Source organism: Diceros bicornis, chromosome 5, assembly GCF_020826845.1.
Source record: "Diceros bicornis minor isolate mBicDic1 chromosome 5, mDicBic1.mat.cur, whole genome shotgun sequence".
Lineage (NCBI taxonomy): Eukaryota > Metazoa > Chordata > Mammalia > Perissodactyla > Rhinocerotidae > Diceros > Diceros bicornis.
The window spans coordinates 51048010-51061220 of NC_080744.1; the positions used below are offsets into that span (position 1 = coordinate 51048010).

Here is a 13211-nt window from a genome sequence, read left to right on the forward strand (position 1 = left end):
AAAGAAAATATACTCCCAACTCTCAACACCACTGAGGGAAAGTGACAAAATGGATAGTTTGTAGTACCGGCGATAGACTTTCATAGGTTTTATCACTTTAATGTAATCTGCAGCTTCAAATTTTATACATTAATGCCCTTAAACCACCTTTCCAAATACCAAAGTCAGGCTTTCATATACCAGTAGATCAATAACTTCAAAGTATAGTGTGGTCGTACTGCCTGCCCACCAATTGTTCAGTTCTGTCATATTTACCAATACAGCAGTAAATATGCCATTGTTTAACTATTTTACTAGTTTACTAATACTTATAGGTTGCCACAAATTTTACATTATTTTGCTTTTATTTTTTAAAATTCAGGAAAATGATAAAATCAAAAGGCTGACAGCAGTGATAATACAATCAATAAAAGATGGAACTCATCAAGTATACTGAAAGCAGGAATCTCTGTTCAGCTGACCACATGTTCAATTATTAAGTAAAAGATAAACTATATAACCATAGGCTATATTTAAAAGTCAAGTAGAAGTGATAGAAGAAGCACAGAAATCTTTGGAATTATGAACTGTTGATTATAAAAACAACACTAGTGATCCAAATAAAAAAGAACAGTTGTGGGTCCACAGAGAGACAATCTTGAAATAATCTTGTTATAGGTTCCTTAATTATTTCAAGATGTCAAAAATGAGAATGTGAGGTAAGAAATTACTTGTTAAAATTAGTCAGAATAGGTAAATCTAAACAGAGAGAAAGTAGATTAGTGGTTGCCCAGGGCTAGGGGTTGGGAGTAACAGGTATGGGGTTTTCTTTTCGAGTGATGAAAATGTTCTAAAATTGATTGTGGTGATGGCTGCACAATTCTAAATGTACGTAAAAAATCACTGAATTGTATGCTTTAAATGGGTGAATTACATGGTGTGTGAATTACATCTCAAAAAATATATTGCTGATTAGGGCCAGCCCAGTAGCATAGTGGTTAAGTTCGCATGCTCCACTTCAGCAGCCCGGGGTTCACAGGTTCGGATCCTAGGCGCGGACCTACTCACCGCTTATCAAGCCATGCTGTGACAGGAGTCCCACATATAAAATAGAGGAAGATGGGCACAGATGTTAGCTCAGGGCCAATCTTCCTCAAGAAAAAGAAGAATATTGGCAACGGATGCTAGCTCAGGGCTAATCTTCCTCACACACACACAAAAATATATATATATATATATATATATTGCTGATTAAAGCTCTGATTTGAAAGCCTCAACAGTTAAAAAGATATTAATTTGTCAATATTTAGTGTTTAATCTATGCTTTTTTTGTTTTAAATAATTGTGTCCATTATTCTAAGATTAAAAAAGTGAAACACTTATACCATAGAACCTTATAATTTTTCTACTCCCCTGAAAATAGAACATTCTCCTTGAAACAAGTAAATCTATTGTTCAACCTTTATACCCTCGACTTTCATACACATTTTCAGGAACACATGCAAGTAGCAGAGAGCCTATATTACGAAGTAAGCCCTATAACCAAAGTGTGAACAAAAAGGTGAGGAACTACAGTGGTTGGAACTAATTATCCTTAGACAGTTTACTATTCTCTCTTTAATTAGAGCACTTTCCTATCAGTCCACAACTTACCTTCATCATGACATTCAGTGCATATTTTTGATCCTCCCGTCTTGCTGCAGCTTTTGCTTCTGTAGCTTCTTTTGCTCTTTCTTGTGCTTGTAAAATAGATTTCTCCCTTATTCTTTGCATCGTCTCTTTGTCAACTAAAACATAAGGAATATCACTAAATTAGGATGATGATGAATTTTTTTTACTTAGGGGAAAACTGCTTGACATACTGATGCAGGATGAGATTTTTTGGACCTAACTTCACATGGAGAAGTGAAAACATTTCTCAGTATTAAACTGTCCAAGAAGCTAACATTAAAAGAGAGAGAGAGAGGGCTGGCCCCGTGGCTTAGTGGTTAAGTGCGCGCGCTCCGCTGCTGGCGGCCCGGGTTCGGATCCTGGGCACGCACCGACACACCGCTTCTCCGGCCATGCTGAGGCCACATCCCACATACAGCAACTAGAAGGATGTGCAACTATGACATACAACTATCTACTGGGGCTTTGGGGGGAAAAATAAATAAATAAATAAAATTATAAAAGAGAGAGAGAGAGGGAAGGAAGAGGAGGAACAACAGAGGGGGAACAAGGGGGAATAAGAAGGGGGAGGAGGAGAGAAGAGGGAGAGTTACACAAGAGGGAGAGAGAGTGGAGTGAGGCGGACAGAGGAAAGGGAGGGGACAAGATCAGGGGAAAGAAAACACATTTATCCTTCTCCCTCTCTGCTGAAAAACCGGGGCTATTTGCTTATAAACCTGATCACAATACATCATCACTATGGGGTGTACTAGAAGAGAAGATGGGTTGACACCATCTGATATGATGAGTCACCTTCACAAACATAAATGGTCATTTATACATATGAAGAGTACAGGGCCAGCCCTAGGAGAAATTATAAAGTAACACGATATGTTATATATAGAACTCTACCATTCACAATTATTTTTAAATTCAGTGACTCAATATTCTACAAACTACATGCTATGATCCATTAGGCGGTAAATTATCTTAGGGGAAGAGGGATCGGGAAGAGATCAAGACTTTGAGGGAAAAAAAAAAACAGGAGGGGAGAGAACACTTGTGGGGAGAGGGTGAAGTGGGGGAGAATAAAGTGGAGGGAGGGGTAGGGGACAAACCAGGCCCCAGGCAGGGGTTCTTAACCTTTCCTGTGCAGCAGGCCCCTTGGCACAACAGTAAAGCCTTACAGACTCCTTCATGTTTTAAAATGTATGAAATAAAATACACAGGATTACAAAGAAAATTAGTTAAAGTACAAATTATTAAAAAATTAATTTGTGATATACTAATACATGCTTCTTTATTAATGCATTAAATTATAGCAATAAGTTTAATAATTACTATAATTTCAAAGTAGCAAGTATAAAAGATAGAGGCACCTGTGATATGAACACATTTGTGATTTTTGTTGATACTACTGTTGTTTGTTGCCTACATTCATAACTGAAGAGAAGTTAAGTTTCAGTTAGAGGTAAGTAAAAAGTATGGAATTTTTACTCATCCAAGATCCTGGCTGGGAATTAGGACTGGCATTAGGTCTGAAGCCTCTCCCCAACCCTCTCCTATTCAGTAACAGGGTGGCAGAGAGTGGAACCAGCTTCAGCTTCAGGGGCAAAAATAATTACAAGAACATCAACTTTCCAAATGAAATGCTCCACATCTAAAAGAAATGAAAAGTGTATCAAGAAGGAACTTCAGGAAAAAAATGGAGCAAATATGTTTTGAATAAGGAGGCAGACAGGCTGGGAGTACAGACCAGAGTTCCACAATACTTTACGTGAAAAAAGATTGTTAAACAAATAATTTCACTGAATTGCATGTAAAACCGAGTTTGATTTCTAAAGGAATCTCAAATCTTTTTTTTTTTTTTCACTCCCCAAAACCCCAGTGCACGGTTGTATATCCTAGTTGTAAGTCTTTCCAGTTCTTTCACGTGACCCGCTGCCACAGCATGGCAACCGACAGATGGGTGGTGTGGTTCTGCCACCGGGAAATGAACCCAGGCCACCAAAGCAGTAAGAGCGCCAAACTTTAACCACCAGGCCATCCGGGCTGGCTCTACAAGTTAGTTTTAAGACCATTTTGATTAGTCTAAATCAGAAGTTGGCAAACTACAGCCAAACCCAAGCTGCTGCCTGTTTTCCTTTAGCACACAAGCTAAGAATAATTTTTACATTTTTAAATAGTTGAAAAAATCAAAAGAATAATAATAGTTTGTGACACATAAATATTAGATTAAATTCAAATTTCAGTTTCAATAAATACGTATTGTCTATAGCTGCTTTTGTGCTACAATAGCAGAGCTGACTGTGACAGAGACCATATGGCTCTGCAAAATCTAAAATATTATCTGGTCCTTTACAGAAAAAGTTTGCCAAACCTTGGTTTAAATGGTCAAAACTTGGAATAGTTGACCATACAACCATGAAAGACAAAAACTGAGTAGATGTGCAGTGAAAGTAGATGTGTAAGACAGAGAGGAACATCACGATTAGGAAAGAAAATTCCCTTTCCACTCCTCAATAAGGCGGCCGACCAGGTCAAGAAGGGAATTTGAGGAATCTGACGTAGAAGAAAGTGTTTCATCTCAGAAATAGGGGAAAGTAACAGGTTTTCTGATATAACCCTTCCTTATATCCTAAAAAGTCGGTAGACAAAATGTTTCCTGGGGAAATATGTTGGCCACCGAGAGAGAGGCAGACAGATACACACACACGCACATTTAAGTCAGTGATTCTTAAACCTGGCCAGTCATCAGAATCATCTAGGGAGTCCCCCACCTCCAACCTGTTTATTTTTAAATAAGCCATTATAATAGATGATGGTTCTGGTCCCATCCAACTTCAAAATTAAGATTATCAACAAGAGTTGAAATAAATGCAAGTTTACAATTAATCCTAGGTAAGAAGTCAGAACACCCTAGGTGTGTTTTATAGTCCCAGGCCCCATCTCAGAATTTTTTTTTTTGGCCAAGGAAGATTAGCCCTGAGCTAACATCTGTGCCCATCTTTCTCCATTTGTATATGGGATGCCGCCGTAGCATGGCTTGAGGAGCGGTGTGTAGGTCCAAGTCCAGGATCCGAACCTGCGAACGCTGGGCCTCCGAAGCTGAGTGTGTGAACTTAACCACCATGCCACCGGACCGGGGCCCCCATCTCAGACTTAATGAATCACAAAGGAAGGCAAGGGTAGGAGAGCACGAATCTGGTTTTTAAAAACTCCTCAGTTAGAGTGACGTCAGCATCATGGCGGAGTGAGCTTTCCCGTGAATTCTTCCCCCACAAAATACAACAAAAGTAACAGCCACAGACCAACAACGGAATCCCAGACAGTCAAAAGCTGGAGCGGAGGGATCCACACTGCCGCACATCTGAGAGCGGAACGTGCTGGGCCCCCGGAGGAAGTGGGGAGAGGTAAGGAGAACTCCGCTCCCTCCCCATCAGATCAGCGATCCGGTCCGCGCGGCTCCCAGAGAGGGGGGAGGGGCGGCCCTCGGCGGGAAACTGTAGCTCTTCGGGCGCTCTCAGCCAGTGGGAAACTCCCGCACAGAGGGCTCAGAGGAGCCACAGGGCTACCATCAACATCTGAGCAACCCAGAGAGCGGATAAAGAGGGGCAAACGAGAAGCCTCCCACGTCAGGGACCCAGAGGGCAAAAGAGAGAGCTCCCCCCTCCCCACAACCCGGAGTCTGCAGCTCGACCAGATCTAGCGGTCCGAGGCAGACCTGAATAAACTGGACTGGACCCGTGGATCGCAGTGGGGAAAAGAAACAAAACAAAACAAAACAAAACTGCGGATCGCAGCAGAAAAACTGGGGCAGAGCGCAGGGGGCTTAGACTACACAGCCCTTTACCACCAGACAGTGGCGGCAGGTGGAAAGTGCAACCAGAGACTTCCAGGATGAGGAAAATCAAAACCAACACAGGAACCACAATGCAAAAATATATGAAATCACCAGACCAGAAACAAAATGACAAGCACCCAGAAATCAACCCCGAAGACACAGAAATCCATAAACTAAATGACAGAGATTTCAAAATAGCTATCATAAAAACACTCAACGAAATACGAGACAACACAGACAAACAATTAAATGAGATTAGGAGTTTCTTCACAAAAGAGATTGAAATCATAAAGAAAAACCTATCAGGGCTGATGGAGATGAAGAACACAATGGAGGAGATAAAGGAGAATCTGGAATCTTTAAAGAACAGAGCTGACAATATGGAGGAAAGAATTAGTACTTTAGAGGATAGGAATACAGATATACTCCAGATGGAAGAAGAGAGAGAACTAAGACTAAAAAGAAATGAAGAAAGACTCCGAGAAATATCGGACTCTATTAGAAAATGTAACATAAGAATTATAGGTATTCCTGAGGGAGAGGAGAGGGAAAGAGGAACAGAGAGCCTATTCAAGGAAATAATAGCTGAAAATTTCCCAAATCTGGGGAAGGAGCAGGAAATACCAGTAAGCGAAGCCAACAGGACTCCTATATATATTAACAGACAAAGGCCTTCACCACGACACCTAGTGGTAAGGCTAGCCAGGGTCAACGACAAAGAAACAATATTAAGGGCAGCTAGACAAAAACAAAAAATAACGTACAAAGGAACTCCCATCAGGCTCTCAGCGGATTTCTCAACAGAAACTTTTCAGGCTAGAAGAGACTGGAATGATATATTCAAAATACTAAAAGACAAAAACTTTCAGCCAAGAATACTCTATCCAGCAAAAATATCCTTCAAATATGATGGAGAAATAGTAACTCTCCCAGATAAACAAAAGCTAAGGGAGTTCATGGCCACGAGACCGCCACTACAAGAAATACTCAAGAAGGCCCTCAGGCCTGAAAACAAGAAGAGAAAGGGAACACAAAGCTTGGAGTAAGGAGAAAAGTAGGTAGACAAAATCAGAGAAATAGTAGATCTTTACCGGAATAGGTTAGCAACCACTTAAATACTAAACTCAAAGATCAAAGGAAGAAATTCACCAAAAATAAATTTAACCTCATCACTGTAAACACACAGCCACAACACAAGATAGAATAAGGTATAACAAGAGCAACTTAGAAGGGGAAGAGGAAAGTGACTGAATTGACTTAGTATAAGGAAATAGGAGGCTATCAGATAATGGACTATCTCATACAGAAGATTTTTCGCCCAAACCTCAAGGTAACCACTAAACAAATAATCAAATTAAAACCACATATGATAAACAAAGAGAAAACTAGAAGAATCATAAGACAGAACAACCAAACTGAATTGGCAGTCCAAAACAAATGGGACAAGAAACAAAGGAAATGCAAAAGAACCAGAAAATAAGTGACAAAACAGCAACATTCAACCCTCATATTTCAATAATTACCCTAAATGTAAATGGATTGAACTCTCCAATCAAAAGATACAGAGTGGCAGGATGGATTAAAAAGCAAGACCCAACAATATGCTGCCTTCAGGAAACACATCTTAGCACTAAAGACAAGCACAGGCTCAGAGTGAAAGGATGGAAGACAATACTCCAAGCTAATGGCAAACAAAAGAAAGCAGGTGTTGCCATACTCATATCAGACAAAGTAGACTTCAAGATAAAACAGGTTAAGAAAGACAAAGAAGGGAAATATATAATGATAAAAGGGACACTCCATCAAGAAGACATATCACTTATAAATATATATGCACCCAACATAGGAGCACCAATGTACATAAAACAACTATTAACAAACCTAAAAGGAGAAATCAACAACAACACAATAATAGTAGGGGATCTTAACACCCCACTTACAGCAATGGATAGATCATCCAGACAAAAAGTTAATAAAGAAATATTAGACTTAAATGAAAAACTGGACGAGATGGACCTAGTAGACATATACAGAGCACTCCACCCAAAAACAGCTGACTACACATTCTTCTCAAGCGCGCATGGAACATTCTCTAGGATAGACCATATGTTGGGAAACAAAGCAAGCCTCAATAAATTTAAGAGGATTGAAATCATAACAAGCATCTTTTCAGACCATAAGGCTATGAAACTGGAAATGAACCAGGAAAAAAAAACTGGGAAAGTGACAAAAATGTGGAGATTAAACAACATGCTACTGAACAACCAATGGATCATTGATGAAATTAAAGGAGAAATCAAAAACTATCTGGAAACAAACGAAAATGATAACATGCCATATCAAACCATATGGGACGCAGCAAAAGCGGTCCTGAGAGGGAAACTCATAGCGATACAAGCCCACCTTAACAAACAAGAAAAAGCCCTAATAGGCAACCTTAAATTACACCTAACAGAACTAGAAAAAGAAGAACAAACAAAGCCCAAAGCCAGCAGAAGGAGAGAAATAATAAAAATCAGAGCAGAAATAAATGATATTGAGACCAAAAAAACAGTAGAAAGGATTAATGAAACAAAGAGTTGGTTCTTCGAGAAGATAAACAAAATAGACAAACCCTTAGCCAGGCTAACTAAGAAAAAAAGAGAAAAGGCTCAAATAAACAAAATTAGAAATGAAAGAGGAGAAATTACAACGGATACCATGGAAATACAGAGGATTATAAGAGAATACTATGAGAAATTATATGCCAACAAATTGGACAATCTAGAAGAAATGGATAAATTCTTAGACTTATACAACCTCCCAAAATTGAACCAAGAAGAAATGGAGAATCTGAATAGACCAATCACAAGTAAAGAGATTGAAATAGTAATCAAAAACCTCCCAAAAAATAAAAGTCCAGGACCAGATGGCTTCTCCAGTGAATTTTACCAAACATTCAAAGAAGATTTAATACCCATCCTCCTCAAACTATTCCAAAAAATAGAGGAAGATGGAACACTTCCTGAATCATTCTATGAGGCCAACATCACCCTGATACCGAAACCAGACAAAGACAATACAAAGAAAGAAAATTACAGGCCAATATCGCTGATGAACATTGATGCAAAAATCCTCAACAAAATATTGGCAAACCGAATACAACAATATATTAAAAAGATCATACACCATGATCAAGTGGGATTTATACCAGAGACGCAGGGATGGTTCAACATCCGCAAATCAATCAACGTGATACATCACATCAACAAAACAAAGAATAAAAACCACATGATCGTCTCAATAGACGCAGAGAAGGCATTTGACAAGATACAACATCCATTTATGATAAAAACTCTCAATAAATTGGGAATAGAAGGAAAGTACCTCAACATAATAAAGGCCATATATGACAAACCCACAGCTAACATCATACTCAACGGGGAAAGACTGAAAGCCATTCCTCTGAGAACAGGAACGAGGCAGGGCTGCCCACTCTCACCACTCCTGTTCAACATAGTACTGGAGGTTTTGGCCAGAGCAATTAGGCAAGAAAAAGGAATAAAAGGAATCCAAATAGGTAACGAAGAAGTGAAACTCTCACTATTTGCAGATGACATGATTGTATATATAGAAAACCCTAAAGAATCTGTTGGAAAACTGTTAGAAACAATCAACAACTACAGCAAAGTTGCAGGGTACAAAATCAATCTACAAAAATCAGTTGCATTTCTATATGCTAATAATGAACTAACAGAAAGAGAGCTCAAAAAGATAATACCATTTACAATTGCATCAAAAAGAATAAAATACCTAGGAATAAATCTTACCAAGGAGGTGAAGGACCTATACAATGAGAACTACAAGACATTATTGAGGGAAATCTACGATGACATAAAGAAATGGAAAGATATCCCATGCACGTGGATTGGAAGAATAAACATAGTTAAAATGTCTATATTACCTAAAGCAATCTACAGATTCAATGCAATCCCAATCAGAATCCCAATGACATTCTTCACAGAAATAGAAAAAAGAATACTAAAATTTATATGGGGCAACAAAAGACCCCGAATAGCTAAAGAAATCCTAAAGAAAAAGAACAAAGCAGGAGGCATCACAATTCCTGACTTCAAAACATACTACAAAGCAATAATAATCAAAACAGCATGGTACTGGTACAAAAACAGACACACAGATCAATGGAACAGAATTGAAAGCCCAGAAATAAAACCACACATATACGGACAGCTAATTTTCGACAAAGGTGCTAAGGACATGCAATGGAGAAAGGAAAGTCTCTTCAATAAATGGTGTTGGGAAAACTGGACATCCACATGCAAAAGAATGAAAGTGGACCATGTGCTATCGCCATACACAAAAATTAACTCAAAATGGATCAAAGACCTGAAGGTGAGACCTGAAACTATAAAACTCATAGAAGAAAATATAGGCAACACACTATTTGACATTGGGTTTAAAGGAATCTTTTCGGACGACATGCCTACCCAGACTAGGGAAACTAAAGAAAAAATAAACAAGTGGGACTTTATCAGACTAAAGAGCTTTTATAAGACAAATGAAATCAGAATCAAGATGAACAAACAACCAACCAGCTGGGAGAGAATATTTGCAAAACATACATCTGACAAGGGGTTGATCTCCATAATATATAAAGAACTCACACAATTGAACAACAAAAAAACAAACAACCCGATCAAAAAATGGGCAGAGGAAATGAACAGACACTTCTCCAAGGAAGATATACAGATGGCCAATAGGCACATGAAAAGATGCTCAACATCACTAATCATCAGGGAAATGCAAATCAAAACAACACTAAGATACCACCTCACGCCCGTTAGAATGGCTATAATCACCAAGACAAAAAACAACAAATGTTGGAGAGGATGTGGAGAAACAGGAACCCTCATACACAGCTGGTGGGAATGCAAATTGGTGCAGCCTCTATGGAAAACGGTATGGAGATTCCTCAAAGAATTAAAAATAGAGATGCCCTATGATCCAGCCATCCCACTACTGGGAATCTATCCAACGCACCTGAAATCAACAATCCAAAGAGGCTTATGCACCCCTATGTTCATTGCAGCATTATTCACCATAGCCAAGAAGTGGAAGCAACCTAAGTGTCCCTCGACTGACGATTGGATTAAGAAAATGTGGTATATATATACAATGGAATACTACTCAGCCATAAAAAAAGACAAAATCGTCCCATTTGCAACAACATGGATGGGCCTGGAGCGTATTATGTTAAGTGAAATAAGCCAGAAAGAGAAAGACAAACACTGTATGATCTCACTCATATGTGGAATATAAACCAACACTTGGACAGAGAAAACTGGACTGTGGTTACCCGGGAAGTGGGGGTGGGGGGTGGGCACAAGGGGTGAAGGGAGTCATATATGGGGTGATGGACAAACAAAAATGTACAACCCAAAATTTCACAATGTTAGAAACCATTAAAATATCAATTAAAAAAAAAAAAAAAAAAAAAAAAAAAACTCCTCAGTTAATCTGGGACTCACTAAAGAACTAAAGTAACCTGGCTATGGTAACTACCTTAACAAGTATTTTCTGAGCTGAATACAGATCTTAAAGAAAAATTCTACTTGGTCCTGGGAATTAAAACATGAAATTCCACCGCAAAATACCAAGAGAGCATTAATATAAAGAATGACTGCAGTATCTCCATTATCAACAGTTCCTACTCAAGGCAAGATGCTCGAGGCCAAAGAGAAATTTCAGGCAGTAGATATACGGCACGAGAAAAGTTGACAACTAGAACAAGGAGGAAGAAAATAAAACTATAGCAGCAGAGGACAATTACTGACCCACAAAGCTAATCTTGGCAGAGGAACAGAGTACTGATTAAGAGTACAGAGAATAGGAAATCCCAACTTTGCACATTATAATCCCTGGAAAGCTTCTTTAAAAAATACCAATACTTGGATCCCACTCCCAGAAACTGATTGATTGATCTAGAGGGACTTTCAGACATCTGTATTATTTAAAAGTTCTGTAGGTGATTCAAACACCTAGCCAGGGTCGAGAACCACCACTCCAGAGTCAAACTGCGAAGGCTCCAGGTCCAGCCTGCCACTTAGTAGTTGTGTGACCTTGTCAATTACTCAACTCTTCTGTGCCTCAGTAGCCTTTAGGTGTGTGTGTGGGGGGCCCCTAAGTGATAGGTTGTGTCGAGGATTAACAGATGTGTTAATGCCTAATACAAAATAAGCATTAGGCCATAAATAAAAGCTATGTCCAGAGGACCCCTGAAGATACAAGCCCACATCTTCAGCTTAAGAGCTATTATCAATGTGCTCTAACTTTCAAACAATTCAATCTTTAGGTTAAGTGGCAGCTGAAGCACTAATGTAGATCATGCTCATGTGCCTATTTTTTTTCCTAAAAGAGCAACATAATTGTTTCAAAAGAGAACTTTTAAAAAGGTATAAAATATAAAAAGCACAACCAGATGAACATCTTTTAATAAAGAACTTACCACCTGACATAGAAAGGGTCTCCCACATGGCCGCTTCTTTTTTATATAAAGTGAAAACAATAGCGTCATTCCCAATCTTGGCTTTGCTGCTCTCATCGTCTATGGGAGCATAGAGAAACACTTCAAATAAAAATGGAGGACAGTTGACCTATTCAGAAGGGGGGAAACGGAAGTTAATTTAGTTACACAAATTAAAGGCAAAGCTGTTAAGAAATAAGTGATAGAGGCAAAAATCATTTTCTTAAATGCCTGCTATAAATTTATTCCAGGTCGCGAAAGATTAGCAAGGCATATGAGGACGACCTGAGACTATAAAAATAATTATTATAGTATATATTATATAATTTATATTATATTATATATAATTATATAAAAATATTCTCTGATTTGATGATATCTGTCTATAGATGAGGTGTCACCTGTATAGGATTCGGTTTTTTGTTGTTGTTTGCTTCTTAAGTAAGACAATCTTAGGACGCCTATCTGCAAGGACGCGCCTGTCGCGTGCCCAGAGCAGCGCGCTCGCCTTCGCTTCGGAGCACATCCCCGGGACCCGGCAGGCACGACTGGCGTTCCTACCTTCAGATAGTTTTCCGTGCAGAACACGTCCGCGTCTCTGACGCAGACGCCTCGGAGAGGCACGGAGATAAAGACCGCAACCTTCGTCTGCTGCCAGCTGTAGTCGCTAACCTGCAGGGGCATCCCGGGAGTCGGCGGGAGCGCACGGCGCGGCGGGCGAGGCCCGGCGCCCGCTCGGTTGCTAGGGAAGCCGGGGTTACCACGCGTCAGCCCTTCCGGGTCAGGCCGGGCTGCGGCGCCCCTGGGACCGCCCCGCGGGCTCCTCTCGCAACTGCCTGGGCCCCCTGGGCAACAGGTAGACCGCTGTCGAGGGTCTTGTCCTTTTCCTGCGGTCTGAGCGAATCTCCGAAGAAGTTGGCCCACATCTGCTTAAGCAAGAAAAGAGCTTCACGTGTGAGAATGCAAAAAAGGGACGTGGCTTACCGGGTAGAAAAGCGTGACCCGTGAGAAGCAGGTGCGACGTCCCCGCGCCATTGCAAGCCCTGGCCTTTTGTTCTGATAGAGGCTGTGAAAGTTAGCACCCTTTGGTGTTCCTGTTTTGGAAATATGCTAGTCATGCAGACATCCTTGCCTGGAAACCTGTCTGTACCGTAGTAGTCCTTCAAATCCTATCAACCCTAACGTTCGCTCTGTGCTTTGAGAATTGGAGAGAAA

The 13211-nt window shown here is 39.9% G+C and overlaps 1 protein-coding gene across 3 annotated transcripts in view; it reads right to left on the reverse strand.

Moving 5' to 3' along the window:
• The window catches only part of DNAAF4 (dynein axonemal assembly factor 4), an 80801-nt gene extending 67916 nt beyond the window's left edge, over positions 1 to 12885 (reverse strand). For 2 of the 3 annotated variants that reach the window (XM_058541634.1, XM_058541633.1), the window contains exons 1-3: positions 12558 to 12880; positions 11979 to 12126; positions 1633 to 1766 (exon numbers count right to left, since the gene is read on the reverse strand). In XM_058541634.1, the coding sequence (XP_058397617.1) occupies positions 1633 to 1766; positions 11979 to 12126; positions 12558 to 12680 (405 nt within the window). In that variant the 5' untranslated portion in view covers positions 12681 to 12880. Of the gene's footprint in view, positions 1 to 1632; positions 1767 to 11978; positions 12127 to 12557 lie in introns of all 3 variants that reach the window. The other variant, XM_058541635.1, reaches the window with a different exon arrangement.
• Positions 12886 to 13211: the final 326 nt, after the last annotated feature.